Source organism: Anas platyrhynchos, chromosome 1 (assembly GCF_047663525.1).
Source record: "Anas platyrhynchos isolate ZD024472 breed Pekin duck chromosome 1, IASCAAS_PekinDuck_T2T, whole genome shotgun sequence".
NCBI lineage: Eukaryota > Metazoa > Chordata > Aves > Anseriformes > Anatidae > Anas > Anas platyrhynchos.
The window spans coordinates 110,521,099-110,538,994 of record NC_092587.1 but is presented as its reverse complement, the minus strand read 5'-3'; the positions used below and the strand labels follow the sequence as shown (position 1 = coordinate 110,538,994).

Genomic DNA, 17,896 nt, shown 5'->3' with positions numbered 1-17,896 from the left:
AATTGCTTGACTCCATCCAATGGACTGAGGGAGGATTGAAGGCACTTTGTGTTAGCCCTACAGGAAAACATGAAGCCAAGTAAAGATGGTATGGAGCAAGGCTATTTTGTGAATCCAGGCACCTGCATAAAATTGAGAAGGGCAGAAACTAAAACACTGCTTCCAAAATTCTCAATAATTCTGACCAAGCTACCTGATTCAGGTAACAACATCTTCCCAGAATGATCCTGGGCATGCAAAGGTCTGGCTTTGTTTACAGAAAAAAAAAAACAACCTCCTAGGGATTCTCAGTCCTTGCTCCCTACTAGGTGGCGTGGGAGCGGTGTGGGAGCAGAGGTAACAAAGACAGGTAGGGCCCCGTTGTGGTGGCATGAAACCAGCAGACCTTGCACCTCTCTCCAGGCTGCCAAGGGAATGGCGTGGGGGCTGCTGGCCCCACGGGAACATGTAAGAGCAGTGAGTGGGAGAGCTGGAGGCGTCCCTGCCTGCCCTGCAGATTAACCCCAGCGCCAAGCATCACTGCCTCCAGGAGGGCTGCAGCACGCTGACGGACACTGCTGGCACACAGAGAAAGGGTAAGTCGCTGCCTCTGTTTTGTCTTAAAAAGGGGGTGGTAAATAACAGGGGTGCACTTCATAGCTTGTGTATTAATGACTGAGGCCATTTCTCTCACAGCACAGTTATTTCCTCACCACTGACTCTTTCCTCCTGGCAGGTATTTTTGTTTCAGATTTGTTGTTTTGTAATCATGGGGAAATAACAGATTAGGCAAAGTTTGTCTTGGACATGTTGCAATTGTTTATACGCTGTACCCGTATGCTCAAGGTAATAATTAATAGCTCTATGAATAATAACCTGAAAGATCTGTGGAAAGGTTTTAGTCCATCTTGCAAACGCTTCTTTAGGCAAGTCATTCAGCTAAAGGCAGCAGAAGTAATGCTGTGAATTATTCCAGTGGAGAAGAGTTGTCTTGTGCCTTCTGTTAAGACTGCCTGAGAAAAGCACCTACGGAGGAGGATCACGGAAAAAGTATCTAGGATCTGTGTTTTATTCTACCTTTAATTTATAAATCAGGCCAGCAACACAGTAAGTACAAATCAAAACAATCACGTTGTCACTACATGGCTCTGGAGTCTCCTGGCAGTGACACCATGCACTATCCGACAGCGTGAAGGGGAACCGAGACACCTGGCACCAGGTAATCCTGCTCTAGGGTTTCAGTCTCCATCTGCTTAACGACAATTAGCATTTCTTAAAAGCTTTCTAACATGCTGCTTTTCTTTTCTCACCTCTTTCTCACCTCTTTTTTTTCTCTGGTTTGAGATTTGAGCAAAAGAAAATAAAGTATTAATATATACTTCATACACAATTTCCATTAATGAATTAAGTTAAACTTTGTGGGCTTTGGTAAATCTTTAATTTAGTGTAATGCTTAACTTGAACTTTTTTGCAGGTTAGGTTAGAAAGAACATTTGAACATAGTAAAGCCAAAAAGCTGCACTCAAGATCTCTTCCCTAATGTTCACACACCTTTGCTCCAGGAAGTAGTTGGTTTGACACAAAACCTGGAGAATTTTAAAAAGTGGTTTTGAATTTAATGTTCATATGCTTCAGTGTTGAAGTACTCAGCTTGATTCACTGGTGACAACTCTGGTGCTCAGACAGTGTTGATCATCCACCCTTGGAACACCTGATTTCCCTCCTGTGGACAGAGGAATAAACGGAAATTTGATGGTTCATATCTTACAATTACAAAATGACTAGTTTAACGAAAATTACATTCATGAGCATACAAATTTATTCTTTAAGTATGTGTATACACTTCTTTTTGAAAAATCAGTCTTTTGATCACAATAAGCACAAAAGCCCTGACATTGTAGCTTACGTGTATTTAATGCATTCAGAGTCAGCACCAGTACCGAAGGAAATTGTCTTTGTTAAGGCTTCTCTTTAATAAAAATAATTAAAATGAGCCCATTGGAAGGAAAAAGAATAGGTCATTCAAGAATTGAGCCAGGAAGATGCTGGGAAATGTTAATACTTGATTTAAAGTAGAAGTGAGCTCTTTTCACACTGTAACATATATCCACTTACTCTATGGTTTCTCTTTAGCGCAAAGCCAGAGCTTGGTTTTGTTTCCTTGCCCCTCTTTCATAGAGGAGTCTCTCACAAGCATCAGGACAAGCGTTCAAACTGCTGACAGTCCCACTAGTGGAAAGCAGTAGGAGTCACTGCCGAGAAATATCAGGCAGCCAACAGACTGGAGCTGCAGTTAGACAGCAGCAGAAAGAATCTGAAATTTCTATCATTCTTTGGAGGTCCTCTGGTCCAAGCAGGGCCACCTAGAGCTGGTTGCCCAGGATTTCCAAGGGTCAGTGTGTTGTTCATGTTTCATACAGTAGTACGGCTGTTCTTATCTTGCATTTTTATCATTGCTAGTTAGGAATTTGCTCCGCTACACATGACAACACCACCGCAGCAGCACTGGCTGCTCAGCCTAACGACAATGAGGAAGTAATTTTCGAGTTATCAGCAGCAAGCACGGCTCATGCTGCAGTCTGGGAGTGTGTACAATATTAGCTTTTATCACCAACTTATTTTCCTGTATTTATCTGTGGCATAACTAAACACAGTAATTGTTTAAACAAATACCTCCCTGTGCCAACAGCATGCTTGGGGAACTCCTGAAACTCCCACTGAGTCAAAAGGCATTTTGTTTGCCTCAAGGCCTAAGCCTCCCTAGGGCCTTCTGGTGAGATAACGTGGCTTCTTAGACGTGAATACTCTGACTAGACTTACTAGGAGTCCGAATCTTTTATTCATTTTGCACAGTCATTTCAATTTTCCAGTAGTGTCCCTCCTGTCATAACACCTGCTTGGTTCAGTAGATTTTAGGAGCTGACCTCACCCTTCCTCTCTGCAAACCAGAGCTCCTATTTTGTTCAGTTACAATTTAACAATAAAAGTTATTTCCAGAAGATCCAATAGACTGCCAAGCAAATTGCTAGTGCTATCTTTGAATAATAATAATAATAATAATAATAATAATAATAATAGAAGTATTCAATTTATTATTTCAAAGAGAAAATTGCACTTCAAAAACTCCCAGTGTTTTGTCACAGCAGGAGGAGAACACAGCCATCAAATGGCAGCCCTGAGCATTCTTTAGAGCCACCTTTTTTTTTTTCCAAAAACATTTTTCAGGTTAGATCAGTGTTAAAAAGCACAGAAAAAGATGGATGAAAGCTCAGAGCACACTTTGCTCCTCAGTGTAATGAGATCACGCTCTTCTCCAAAGCTCCTGTGTGGCAGGTGAATGCAGCATCCTGCCCACCTCCTTGCTCCCACCTCTGCTGTGAAGTACCACATATTTTTACCTGTCTCTCCCATACCTGCATGTGCACAGGAAAAGAAGGAGGCAGTCCTCATTGCTCCCCTTATAAATGCTTTTGGCTTTGTCCAGCCTTTCATGTTATTTTGGTTTAAATTGGGTGGTTTTGGTATTCATCCTGTGTACGTTACCCAAGCTGCACAAGATTATATGGATTTAAGCTCTTAAATAAGTTGCTTAATACAGCACTTTCACATAGGCACATGTTAACACAAGTGATCAATGAGGGATTTTAATTAGTTTTTTTTTCTGAATAGTGAATGGAAGAAAGCACCCTGTGAAGAAATTAATTGTATAGGCTCGGGACTTCCATTGAATAGGATTAACTTTTCTTGAGACAGTAGCATTCTCACACAACAGTCAAAGGCTTTTTATTGCTTTTTTGCAGTTTTCTTCATACACAGATCTGCAATTAGCAAAAAATAAAAATAAAAAAATTACTGGAATGATCAAAGCAAATTCAGAAACCTGTAATGACACTATTACTAAATAAGCATTGGAAATCTCCCTGAGCTCTTAAAACCTATGAGGAAAATTGAGGGGGGTTGGAATCTTGTGCCAGAAAACTTTTGGGATAACATGCTATAAAATAGGGGTTTCAAAGCTGGAAAGAGGATGCACAAGTAAAACATTCATAGCTCAAGCAGTCACACCAGAACCGTTTTCTGCTGGTATCTATATCTAATCCAATTTTCACTTAAAAGACCCCCCACTCAGGGTAAAAATGAACAAATGACTAACTGTATTTAGATTGCTCAAAAATGGGGTGCTTTTTTTTTTTTTTTTTTTTCAGAAACAGGTTACTGCTATCTCCAGCACATGAAACTTCCCTAAAACCATCACAGCCTGTGGTTGCCACTAAGCAGGATGCTGTGAACAGAGCACTTAGCCCCTCTGGTCCCGTCCCCAGAGCAGACACCCCAGCTTGAGGACAGCCCTGCCTTCCCAACCATGGCCAGGATTGATCCAGGCTCTAGTTTTCCTCCAGTTTTTGCATGGAAAGAAGAATTAATTACTGAATATATAGGCTGCCATGCTATCCACCTGTATCAGCTGAGTCCGTGCTCTGGGGTGGGGGCACCATGCATTATTTCCCTGGCTGTGCTCTGTGAGTTAGGTGCTGTGTCCAGGTACTCCTAGGCATGTTTTACTATGGATTTATGTAGTTGTTAGGTAGTTGCACTTGGCGTTTAGTGCTGAGCTTTCTTCCCTCTTCTCCAAGTAATCAACTCTACAGATCTGGTTATCACAAAAAGCCCTAAAATCTGGGCTGGTGAAGGAGTTTCCCCTCAGTGTCAGGGAAGACTTATCTAAAGCAGAGTATGGTAGCTGACTGTGGGCTTCAGAAAACTCAAATACCTGACGAAACTCAAGAAGATGATACCAATCGCCAAGCCTTCTTGATGATTAACTTCTTCAGAATGATTAAGAATATCTTGATCTTGAATATATCCTACTTCCACCTCTCAATTTCCCAGGAAGCACCTGAGGTGGTAAAGGTTTGACCAGTACTTTTTTTTTGTAATTGCTGAGTCTTTCTCTTCTGATACCCAACTTGAGGTATCTCTTCAGTACACTGAAACCAAAATCTGCACTTCAAAAACTTTTTGAGAAGTTTTAATGCTGGGATTGGCAGATAACCACAGGGAAACAGCCAGCTGTTTAGAGGAGAACTGGACCAACCACCAGTAATTCCCATGGCATAGTGGTACTCTGCGAGTGCTTAGTGAAGTTGGGTCACTCTGTAGGAGAAAAAACAGGCATAAAGACCTCTGGGGCAATGCACTCTAAATGCTAGTTGAGGCACTGGCTTATTCTTGTATGCTGATTTAATTTTTCACTTCATTCCTAAATGCTACCACTGTGTCAGTCTGGATGGCAAGGCGGTGTGGGTGGTATAACTCAGCAGCTATTTACCTGCTAGTGTTTTTCCTACTTTAAATATATTTCCAAAACAAGACTATGTGAAGTTGTGAAGGGAAGGAAAGTAGGCTTTATTTCATCCAATTCACCTCAGTAGGGGATGGATTTGTTGGAGGTGGCAGCTGAAGCAGATGACCGGTCACTGATAAAAAAGAAACATTTCCATAACAGCACATCATTTCAAAACACTATTTGTCAGCTGACTGTATGAGACTAACTTAGAAGAAGTATCCGTGCAGTTGGGTGAAAGGTTTTTTATTATATCCCGCCTACCTGTTTTTTTTTGTTGTTGTTGTTTGTTTGTTTTTCCTACCCCTCATTTGAAACATGGTCGTTTGGGATGTTACAATCAAAGCTGCCATGCATAAACTATGTTGTTCAAAGGGATAGTGTTCAATAAACCACCGACAGTCTGGACAGACCGTCTTTTTGCTGCATTGGACAAACAGATGAACCCATGGTGGTACTACTGCTGCTGGACATCATCTTGAAGCTCAGCAGAGCTCTAGACTGTTACTTGAAAGTCAAAACCAAACCTCCAGCAGTAGCACAGAAGTCCTATAGCATACGCCATGCTTAGGCTACAGAGCCAGTCTGTGTTCGTCAAAATGAATTTATCAGTCAGCTCACTGCAACTGCTTAATGAACAAGTTCAATCATTTCTTATATGAAAATCTGTCACCATTTTAATTGTCCTAGCCACTTGCAAAGACATCAGGTATGAGGTTGGACAAGAACAGCTTATTAAAACAGCTGAACTGAACAGTTACATGTAAATAAAATGCAGCCCAGCTCCTTCTTAATTCAAGCTTCTGTAGACCACCGAGTTATGCTTGACACCAGAACAGGCATGTGAAAGCAGGTAGATTTTGTTTGCTGACTTGTGAGGGAAGAACATCCTGATCGTTTGCTGAGTTTAGATGTGAAATACCACTCTATTTTCTTGAGTTCAGCAGTCTGCTAGTATAAAATGATAAGCTCAAAAACGCTTACATAATTTTACTTCACTCTTAATGGCAGCAGCAGATGCCAAGTGCTGAGCAGATCATGAGGCTCAGGAGGTGTCTGAGGGGGTCCCTGAGCCCCAGCACCCCAAGGCTGGGCACCCTGTGTGTATGGAGGTGATGGATCAGTGGGGCCATGCTCTGCCCTCACAGGCACTCACGTGCCAACCCGGCACGGCAAGTACTGAAGCCGGCCTGGCACCTGATCGGCATCAGGATAAAGGCAGCAGCGTGAGGGGCACCGAGGAGTGGAGGCAAGTTCAAGGCCTCACAGCACACGCAGCTCCAGGACCCACACTGTGAAGAAATGGCAGAAGCTGAAGTCGGAGTTGGCTCCCTCCTCAGGGAACAGGGGCTCCATCTGCACTCCAGGTCCCATACACAGAGAAGTTTGCTGCCTCCCCAGGGCTCAGATCAGGGCAGATACCAGGAAGCTTTCAAGCATAATACAGCCCTCCGACTAGTGCCCACTCCTCCTCTTCCCAGTGGGTACTGACAACATGGCTACAGGTAGCCTGAGGTCTGTCAGGGCCCTGGGGGAGACAACAGAAGGACTCAGGAGCACAGGCAGTGCTCAGACAGGACTCAGTTCTAGGACCAGTCCTGTTTAACATTTTTATCAATGATCTGCAGGAGTGGAGTGCATCCTCAGCAAGTCTGTTGATGATACTAAATTGAGAGGTGCTGTTGACTAACTGGAGGAAAGAGAGGCCTCACCAAAATTAGCCCTGTTTTTCAGACCCATGCTCTTCTTTGATCCTCCTTCTTTTCCCCACGTCATGTCATGTCAAATTCCTGTCCCTCAGCTCCCACACCTCTCCTAAAAGGCTGTGATTTTTGCTTCACATTCACCTTTCTGAGACTCAGGCTTTTCTGAGCCTCTCTCTACAGAGACAAGTTATAGACTTGTCTCTCAGGCTTTCAGTGAAAAGAATGTCTTGCGAAGCTGTGGCCCCTGCTTTCTAGCAGCACTGTGACAGCAGTGAAAATTCAACAAGATACAACTCGGAGTAAGAACCATCAAGTTAGTGCATTTAAATTTCATCTATATTTTAAGATACTAGTTCCTTAAAGGGCTGCCACCTCCCACCAAAAATTAAAACCAAGCCTTTCCCAAGCCTTAACCAGTTCAGACAATAAAGTAATTTGGGTAAGAGACATATAATGCACTTTTTTTTTTTTTTTTTTTTTTTTTTTTTTTTCCCTGTAGATAATTTGTAGCCTTAGTAAAGGTACATTCCAGGTCCTTTTGACATTTCACAGACGGACAAACTGCATCATATATTTCATTGCTTGCATAGCGCTCACCAAAGCCACACAGAAACCAAATACAAAATAATAATAAAAATAATAATTGATAGGAGTAGTTGGAGGGACCATAAGAAGATAGCAAGAGTTTCTGGAGACAGCATTTCCTGGAATGCCAAGATTTAGAATTTCATTTGGATTTTGATGAACAGAGTCCAAATGCTATCAGCACATCTAAACTTTTAAGAGACTTCTTTTGTTGGCTGTAAGACATTAGAGAACTTTCTCTACTCTTTAGTTAGTGAAGAAAGTCAATAACAATAACAACAACAAAATGGAAAGGAACCAAGAGCTAGAACTAATGAGGATTCAGCAAATTATTTCATTTCTGATATTTTATCACTGCTAAATTCTCACATTTTGGTGGAAAAAACATCACCCCTTTCAACATAGGTGGGAATTTGAAATGCAAAACTGCTGAGTCTTCAGTAAAAATCTCTTTTACTTAGTTCATATTCATACTGCTAACATTGCTTAGGGATTCTTGCAAATACAAAACAAATAAATCCAAGTAATTTAATTGACTTGTGAAACAGTGGTGATAATACAAATTTGTTATTTATTTTATCACAACTGTTAACCAAAGCTGAAGAGCTGAGCAAATAAACACAATGTGAAGTTCTAGTAGACAGGATTTTCAATGTAATGCATGATTAAATGCTTAGATACCAAAGACCAAATTCATATAGCATTAAGGATACCAGAACAGTCACTGCTTGTGTGCACCTGACCTTTGAAGTTAAACATTATCCAACAGTTGGATTGGTATTTCTGGTATGTTCCACAATAAGCCTGGGGAACATGGGTTAAATATTTGATTTGAACATTAAGATGTCTGTAACCTCTGTTTAAGAAAACAACATGCCAAATTCAGGCAGTACATACAAAATTAAATCGTGTTTGAGTTAGTTTGTTTACTTTTACACTATAGAAATCTTGTGTAAGAATAGGCATAATCTGTCGGACCAAAGATCCATCTAGTCAAGTAGCCATCTCCAAATGCAGCTGTAAGAAGTCACGCAGGTGAGATTTCAGATGGGAAGACAACACACAATACCTACTGCTATAACTTTCTTAGCCTCCAACTGTTTTACAGGCAAGGATTTCCACAATCTGCGATAAGTGTGTTGTCTGTATGCATGACAGCCTCAGTGGTCTTCTCTTCTCTGAACTTATCTAGTCCTGCCTCGAGTTTGTGTAAACTTTTAGTACCACCAGCATCCTTTGCCAAGGATTAACAAGCCAGGTGTGACCTTATTGGGGTTATTTGAGATGTTTTGCTCTTGTAATTCAAAAAATCAGTGAACAACTGATCTTTACACAGTCTCCATGCTATTTGTGCTGTTACAGATCACCACCATATCCTCCCTCAACCATCCCTTTTCCTGTCTAGAGTCCTACCTCATTAGTTCCACTTTACTTAAAGAGAAGCCCTTCCATATCTCATTGTGCTTGCTCTTCTCCAAACTCTAGGTCTGTGATACCCTTTCTGAGACACTGGGATCCAAACTGCACACAGCAGGCAAGTATGAGCAAAGGATTTATGCAGTAGCTCAACAGCAGTGCCTCCTTTTCTCCATTCATTTCCAACTTCTTAACAATTTAATTACTTTTCCATTGCTATTAAACACTGAGCTAATGTTTTCATGGTCCTGTATATCATAAACATCTCATTCTTGGAAATGAATCCAGCCCAGAGCCCACCACTTCTTATGTGACTATTTCCCACCCAACATGTGCACACAACTTTCCCTTTTCTACCTTTTCCCACAGATGTCAAACTTCTAGTCATTTGCAAACCATCACAGTTTCTGTAGATTCATTGTCAGGAGGCTGAACTTGAAGAAAAAAGGTCAGCTAAAGGACTATGTCCTCTATAAGTGAGAAATGTGAGAAAATAGGACACACACTATTCAACCAAAATACATTTATATATATTTAATTTATATTAGTCAAAGAACACTTTCACTTGAATTTTCAGGAAGGACTGACTGAGCTTAAAACATTTAGATCTCAATCATACATTTTCCCTTAATTTTCTATTAAATTATGATTAAGCTTATAGCAGAAGATTTCATTGTCTAATGATGGTAGATTATATATTTTACCAAACCAATTCACATTTTTATTATAAATAGTATTGTTTTCCTGTTTATCCATTATTTTTCACCAAACTGTAGTTGCATTGGCATGTTTTCTGAGGTGCTGCACACACATTCTGGACATGGAGCAACCTTCTTTTCACATTCCAAGGACAAAATTGTGCCCAGTACATGCCCTACTGTTGCCTTCATTAGGCTTCCTGTGGTCAAAATGTGTCTCTAATGTCTCTTTGTGCTTCAAAATAATTGCAGTCAAATCAGACAAACTTTCCAACATCTAATGATTTTTGTTGAGAAATGATATCCTTCATAATTGCTTGCACCATCATTTAATAACATGCCGGGAGAACCCAAGATCTGACCCTGCTATGAAAAGCTGGTAGCTGAGAATCCAAGAGTCCCCACCAAACCTGCTCCAGCCATTTGAGGTGGAGCATTTCTGGGATGGAAACTTGCTTGATTGGCCATGAACATTTCTGGGGGTGCTACCATGCTTTGCTGGGTTAAATGAAGGGGGGAAGCAGAGAAAGAAAGCACAAAAGTAATGCAAAAGTAATGTTAACTGTTGAGTGGTCTTCAGAATAATAAAGAAATTGTTTTTCCTCAGTAGGTAAAGACAAGAGACTGGGTAAAAGAAGAAGACGCTTGGCAGTTTGGCACCAAGACTAATGAAGCCGATAGCCTTCTCCACTTTCTCTTTTTGGCCATCTCTCTTTTTGGCTGGCTTCCTTGGCATACACATTGCTGACAGTTTCTTGAGAAGTCAGAAGAACCATACGCTAATTTTCACCAAGGAAAGCATAATTCGGAACTGCAGCTGCTTGGCGGATATCCGTGACTGTGATTACAACCTGGCAAACTTGATGTGCAACTGCAGAACGGTGCTGCCTTCTACCATGGAAAAAACTAACTACAATAGTGACCTGACCATTTGGTTCACAGACACCTCCGTGCTGGAGATGCTCCTCAACTTCACAAGGGTGTGTGACTTGAAGCTCTCCTTCTGTGGCACTGCTCCTCTCCCGACAGAATACTTGACCATTTGGGGACTGCGAAAGCTCCGGGTGAAAAACAAGGTCAAGGGACAATTTCCAGAGCAGAGTGTAACCATCTCCAGTAGCAGCAACCATGAAAAAGAGGACTTCCTTGCGATGCACAACAAAGACAGGCAAATGTTAGTATACATTTCTTTCCTGGATACCTCTCTTTTCAATGGATACTCTTTGCTGAAGTCGTACAGCGTGGAAAATGTCTCTAGTATCACAGAGCATTTTCCCAGCCTGCTGTACTCTGATGTTTTCTCAACCTCAGACAACAAGAGCTATGTTGTAACGTTCATTTACTGAGTTTTTTTTTGACACAATCAGTAGCCACAGGCATGGCAAAACTCAAAGAGAGAGATGGGACTTCTCTTTGCTTTGGCCAGAAGGAGCCATTATGGGATGGGCAGTTTTGACTGTGTACTCTACAAGGAGGAATTTAAAGTAAGACAGACTCATCAGACTAATTTAGTAAACACTTCCATAAAGAAGAAAACATGAAACAACGGGAAGACATCACTACTAATTCTTCTTATATGCTGTAAGCTAAGAACAGAAATCTCCTGATAAATTTTATTTTAGGGTTCTGCCTCAGAAGAAAACATAGTTGCATACCTCCAGCTGTAGATCAGCCTGAGCTTCCCAGAGAATCACTCAGGTTGGACAGCAGCTCAGGAGGTCTCCAGCCAGCCCCACCCTGCCCAAATCAGGGCCAGCTCTGCGACCAGACCAGGTTCTTGGGGCTTTCTCCAGGCAGGTCCTGAAAAACCCTGAGGAGGGAGCCTGCGTGGCCTCGCTGGGCAAAGGCTTCTCTGTCTGCCTGAACTCATGAGGAATTTTATTTTATTTTTTTTCACATTTTAAGTCAGTACCTCCACTGTTTCAGTTTGTAACCACTGCTTGTTCTCCCACCTTGTACCTCAACAAAGAGGCTGGCTCCATCTTCTCAGAGAGCTCTTCCTCCACGTAGAGAGGCTGCAACTGCGGCCCCCTCAGCCTTCCCCTCTCCAGGCCGAGCAAGCCCCGTTCCCTCACACTTTTCTCACAGCGACGTGCTCCAGCCCCTGACTATCTTGGTGGCTCTCCACTGGGCTCACTCCAGTTGACCAACAGTTTTCTTGTACAGGGGGTGGACAAAACTTCATGTAGCACTCTGTATGCAGTATAGTGAGGGGAATAATCCCTTCCCTACATTTACTGGCCTTGTCCCCTTGCCACAGAGCCACCAACCACACCTCATGAGTGCCAAAGCATGACCTCACTGGTGACAAAGCACCTCTCCCATGCTTTGGATGCATCCTCTACCGGCCGTTTAATGAACCTTCGGGAAGAACCTTCAGGAACTAGACCTTGGTCTGTAATGCTCTCACTTGAAATGCTCCGCCACTTCCAACACCCTCAGCAGGAGGAAATGAAGATGGAGCATTGTGGGGACAGCACACCCCACCTCATTACTCGATCAGCTTTGGCATGTACGAGCAGCTCCTGCCAAATGCTGTCATGCGCATAGGCTGGCACCTGAGGACCAGGGTGAAAGCCAGCCCTGCGCCTCTCACCCTCACACACTCCTCCCAATCCTTTCTCCCCTGTGCCCAACAAGGTGAGCCTGACCCCCGCTCCCCTCCTTCAGCCACCCCACCAGGCCTATTTCTCCACACGCCCGCTGCTTCAATGGCAGAATAACCTGCTACTCCTGCTAACGACCAATGCCAACACCCTTGACAGAAGTCTGCAACACCTCAAAGTTCTCATCTTCAAATGCATCTCCATAAATTGACCGTCCACCTTTTCCATCATGGTCAGTTATGTCACCTCCCTGACACGCAAAGTCAGTAACTATTCTGTTAAATTTGGTGTTCTTCAGTCCAAATACTTTCTTTCCTGTTCACAGGGCCCTGAAAGTTTCAGCTGTTCGAGGGACAATATTTGAAAACAGCTCCGTGGTTACATGTCCTAAAGGTTTGTCATCAGCAGAAACTTCAAAATACACAATGGGGTTGGTGTCCTTTGACAGTCCTGCTGGTAGAGGTCATTGTCCCTTCTGCAGTTTTGATAAACTTTGCTGGCTTTCTTCGAATATCTTCTTGAAAGAATTAGCAATTTCTTGACTTTTAAATCTGACTGCAATATATTCTACTTTTACTTCACCATCTGCATAATCCATGGCTGTCCAAATTTAAGCACTATTTGATGTATGAGATGGTACTAAGTTAATTTCTTTGGTGATAACGTGGCTTGCACACACTTTAAGAACTTGGTCTCTTCTCATTAAGACTCTATAATATTTCTTCTGTGTAAGGAAGAGGATCTTTACATCTCCAACACCACGCTCCTTCCACTACTGGCTCAGTGATTTCAATTCTGGCTCAAATCTTTAAAAATAATTTCTTAATCTTCTTCTCCAGATTTTACCTTCACCTCTGGTAAGGACACAACTGGATCAAAATGGATATCATCACTATGCACCACTTCATCATCGCTACCACTTTCGTCTTCATCTGCTTTACTGGTTTTCTGTGCTCCAAACACAGTTGCTCCAGTATTCACGCATTTGAAGTCTTTATCTTTTGAGCCAAAAGCAAAGTCTCCAGAGTTTTTGGAAGCCAGATCAGCAAATGACAAGTCTGAACTACTGCCAAAACCAAATGAGATGATTTTGTTTTCTTGTCTTGACTCTGAACACTCTGAATCACTTTCTTTTTTTATTTGTCAAGTCTACAGGTTTGTCATCAGCTAGTGATAAAGTCTGCAATATGTGAACAGGGTCTGTGGTGGAATCTGGTTCTTCACTGCTAGCAGGTGACTGCACGTACATGTATGCTGTCATCTCATCAGCTGATGGACTGGGTACTTCTTCCTTACTGGCACAGACTGAATCAGTTGAGCTGGTAACCTCATCCTCTTTGGTGTTTTGAATTTTAACTTCTCTCTTTGGAGGCCTGGGATGCTTCTCTGGCAGAAGAGCCTGCTACCGCTGCTAAGGACCCACATCAACACCCTCGACAGCAGCTAACAATGCCTTGCAAGCCACTTCACGGACTGAGCTCATCATGCTCCGAGATCAGACCATGCGCTGATCTCCATGCTCCGGGAATATCTTCTGCACAAAATACATAGCTGCTGATGGTCACTATGCTTGCACTTCTGCCCAGGGCCCTTCTGTTTGTGCTCCTTCCTTTTCATGAGTCTTCTTCAATAAAGTTCTAATGCATGCCAGCCTGACACTCCTCCTTTCTTCACCCAATGCTCTTCATTCAAAGGGACCTGGATGGGCTGGAGAAGCAGGCCCACGTGCACTGCTTCTCCGGGCTGGAGCTGCAGACTGCAGAGCAGGAGCAGGGGGTCTGGGGGGAGCTGCCGCCCACCCGTGGGGGACCCGTGCTGGAGCAGTTTGCTCCTGGGGGATGGACCCCATGGGACAGAGCCGTATGGGAGCAGTGCTTGAAGAGCTGCTGCCTGTGGGCAGCCCCTGCAGGCTCAGTTGGGGAAGGATGGCATCCCATGGGAGGGACCCCACAGGGAGCACGGGCAGAGAGGGAGAGGAGGAGATGACGAGGGAAGGGAAGGGAAGGGAAGGGAAGGGAAGGGAAGGGAAGGGAAGGGAAGGGAAGGGAAGGGAAGGGAAGGGAAGGGAAGGGAAGGGAAGGGAAGGGAAGGGAAGGGAAGGGAAGGGAAGGGAAGGGAAGGGAAGGGAAGGGAAGGGAAGGGAAGGGAAGGGAAGGGAAGGGAAGGGAAGGGAAGGGAAGGGAAGGGAAGGGAAGGGAAGGGAAGGGAAGGGAAGGGAAGGGAAAGGAAGGGGAAAAAGTCTGCATCTTTAGGTGTGCTGGCTCCTGCAATTTCCCCAAATGTGGGGAACTTGACCTCATCTTTTATGGTAATGGTAAACTCTCCCCTCTGAAAAAAAGGAGAATCCCCCCTTGTGCAACTCTCATCTGATAAGGGAGACAAGGCTTCAGGCAGACAGGTAGCAAACAATTTTCAAGGGCACTGTGGGAAAAAGATTGCCATCCCCTGAAAAACGAATGTCAGGGCAGCATAGATAGTCAGAAGACCTCTCCTTGCCCATGTCTGCAGCATTCACATTCTATGAGATATGATTAAGGCAGGGATCAATACCTATAATAAAATAAAGGATTTGGAATAGCAACTCCTAAGTCTTGCATTGCCAGCAAAGGATTTAAATAATATTTTTTTCTCTTGATCTAGGATAAAATACATGTTCTGAGTGGAACAGTTAGTAAGATTCAGAGGAACCTATGAGTTTGCTTCAGCAACTTTAAGCTAAGTCTTTCCTATAACTGTCATTTATGATGGAGTGGTTTTGATAGGTAACACAACACAATTTTTCAGACTACTTAAATACATGTATAACTTCATTACTGCGAGCTTTCTCATCGAAATCAAGCATGTATTAACTAGTGAAGTAATTGGGTCTTTTGCAATTGCAAACGAACAGATTTAAGCACATGGATGTTTGAAGAATGGGGACTGAACTCGATTTAACTCAGAGAGCTATTAAATCAGCTATTGTAAAGATGGTTTTAATTTGTCAGCACCTTAGAAATAAACTGTAAGCCTTCTCCCCAAATCAAAAACGTTTGTAGTGATCCCGCTCACAATTTTGCCACAAGTTACAACATAGTTAGGAACTGAAGCCGAACTGACAGAGGTTGGGAACAGGGGTGTCATTCTGAGCATGTACATGCTTGGTGTGTATTACAGAGACAAGTAAGCCTTACTGGCTGTCCAGGAATCTCATCCTTTAACAATCTGAGCAAGAGTACTAACATTGCCCTCACAAATGATAAAAAAAAAAAAAAAAAAAAAAAAAATGTTGACACATAATTATATTGTTTTCTAGATGTTCTCAACCCTCTGTTAAAAAATTGTTAAAATCAAGCCTAAATCACCTTCCGTGAATTCACTAAGTGATGCTTTGCTGCCCTCTAGCAAAAAATGTGCTGAATAGCACAGTAATACAGTACTTTGCCATGACAGCAATGCTTTGCTGAGGTGACTTTTTGAAATCCACACATGCAGCTGTAACTGAGGGTATGTGTATTCTGGCCTTGCTGGGAAGAAATCACGACATTAATAAATGTATATGCTTTCTAAAGGTGCAAATTAAAGTTTCATTTAATTTTGCCACAGCAGTGTTTTGAGTAAGGATCGTGTAAAAGACATCTTACTCTTGTACACAAATAATCACTTCAGAGATTTTCCTGGAATCAGGAAAAAAACATCCTCTCAGTTACATGACCAGCAGAAATTTGCAGCACCAATATTGCACTGATCTTTGCAGTTCACCCATTCTTCTCCAACAGATACTAAAAACCTGATTCTCCCAATCTAAATTTTATGTGGTTTTGCCATTCAGAGGCTTACAGCATTTCTTCAGAGCAATGGAAAGCACAAAATACAAAACAAAGTATGTAAGTATACATGGTGAGCTTTATTAGTTCAGTTGGTGGTTTCCTTTGTCTGCACATGAACTACCTGCAGCACTACTTTAAGTCTCACACAGCAGAAACAATTATGTGATTTAGTGAATCTGTTTTTAAATGCCAGTGTAAGACACCTACATTCATCCACCCTCTAAATCTTAGCATCAGGTCAAGAACCAGCAGCCTGTGATGTTTCACCATGTATGTACAGTGACTAATATTTATACACACAATGCTTTTGTATGTGCCAGTCTTTAGTCTTGGTGTATAATTATTGGACATCCCAATGAATGGAAACTGAGATCATTTTTTTCATATCAGAAAAAAGAAATGGACATGGAAGCTGCAGTTTTCCTTCCAACTAGTAATTCCCCTGTAACTTTAGGAAGCCAACGTGGACCGACAGCAGCACAAAAACAGGGCAGTGCTTTGCACAGCAGGGAGAGGCTGCAGGATGGCAGCCAGGCCTGCTGCACCTCCTCCTGTGCAGGCTCCACCAGTGCTTGGCGAAAAGCGGTTGCTGGGTATGGTCTCAGTAGTGTGGGAAGGATGAAATATGGCAAGTTTCCAACACCTGTACTTGAAAGACCTGTTTTGAAAGAGGTCAATGATCTGTTAGCGTCTGCCATCATTCATCAGGAAAGGCTGGACATGATGCTTAGGGACGTGGTTTAGTGGGTGATGCTGTTGGTAGGGTGATGGTTGGACCATGTGAGATATGTTCATCTGATTCATATCAGTCTGGAACAATGCTAGGGCCTCATGGTGTGATGAATGTGACCTTCTGTCTTACATACCCTTGTATAACCACAAGTCTTAGAAAAACAGAGTGGTTAATGTATGTAATTCTTGTATCTTGCAAAGGAAAGTTTTAGCAATTCGTGTCAATAGAGAGCTTGAAGGGAAATGTATTTGTAGGCTTTTCCTTGAAGTCTGACATCTGGGGGGGTTCAGAATAACTGCTAACTATTATGACTATTGCGTGGGACACTATGCAAGTCTCTGGTATCTGGCCAGGAGATCAAGGAGACGGGGAGAGCTGAAGAACAACTAAAAGACAAAGCTTTCAGGGGACGTTGCACACGTCTCTGACATACAGCCAAGTTGGACAAAGGAGAAGGACAAGAGGGAGGAAGACTATGAGCCTTCAGCACGAGAGACCCCCAGAGGGACCACCGGAGACTGATACGTACGCTCCAGTAGGAGGGTTTGGATTCTGGAAACTAATTATAATAACCCTGTTTTTGTTTTTGTTTTTTAGAAGTAGTATTAGCCTAGGAGCATAAAAATCAGCTGCTTGATGTAACTGGTGTGCGTCTTGGTGGGGCAGAGACTCCTGGCGCACCCAGCGCTGTTTGCTTACCTCTATTCCTTTAATAAATTGCAAACTTTGATTATAGTCCTATTTTGAAGACTGAGCCATTTATTACAGTCCAGATGACCTTGGAGGGCTTTTCCCACCCTAACGAGCCTATGCTTTTTCTTCCAGCCAGGTGCAAGGCACCCACAGCCCCCTGCCCCAAAACACTCCGCCATTTAGCGCTGGGAGAGCCACCACCCCACTTTCTGTCCCTAGCCTAGAAGGAGGAGACACCCTCAGGGCGGGCAGGGACTGACAGAGGCGACAGCAGTGCCTGCCCCCCCCCCCCCCATCTTCCCGCCCCGCGCTTTCAAACAGCCCGCG

At 43.0% G+C, this 17,896-nt stretch overlaps 1 protein-coding gene across 10 annotated transcripts; it reads left to right on the top strand.

Moving 5' to 3' along the window:
* Window positions 1–336: 336 nt before the first annotated feature.
* EPCIP (exosomal polycystin 1 interacting protein) lies at window positions 337–13,984 on the top strand. 10 transcript variants are annotated; one of them, XM_038172924.2, is made up of 5 exons: window positions 337–575; window positions 9,100–9,148; window positions 10,339–10,902; window positions 12,660–12,727; window positions 13,174–13,984. In XM_038172924.2, exons 3-5 carry the CDS (start codon window positions 10,397–10,399, stop codon window positions 13,503–13,505), a joined length of 906 nt encoding a protein of 301 aa, XP_038028852.1. In that variant the 5' UTR covers window positions 337–575; window positions 9,100–9,148; window positions 10,339–10,396; the 3' UTR covers window positions 13,506–13,984. The 10 variants fall into 10 exon arrangements, 7 of the variants coding, with proteins under 7 accessions (XP_038028852.1, XP_038028851.1, XP_038028850.1 ...); XM_038172923.2 differs by having other exon boundaries at window positions 10,336–10,902; XM_038172922.2 differs by lacking the exon at window positions 337–575 and adding an exon at window positions 859–1,198.
* Window positions 13,985–17,896: the final 3,912 nt, after the last annotated feature.

Coding starts and splice junctions, on each gene's coding strand:
- EPCIP (XM_038172924.2), top strand. CDS start 10,397: ATGAAGCCGATAGCCTTCTCCACTTTCTCTTTTTGGCCATCTCTCTTT. Junction 10,903..12,659: donor CACAACAAAGACAGGCAAAT/GTTAGTATACAT, acceptor TCCTGTTCACAG/GGCCCTGAAAGTTTCAGCTG. Junction 12,728..13,173: donor CGTGGTTACATGTCCTAAAG/GTTTGTCATCAG, acceptor CTTCTTCTCCAG/ATTTTACCTTCACCTCTGGT.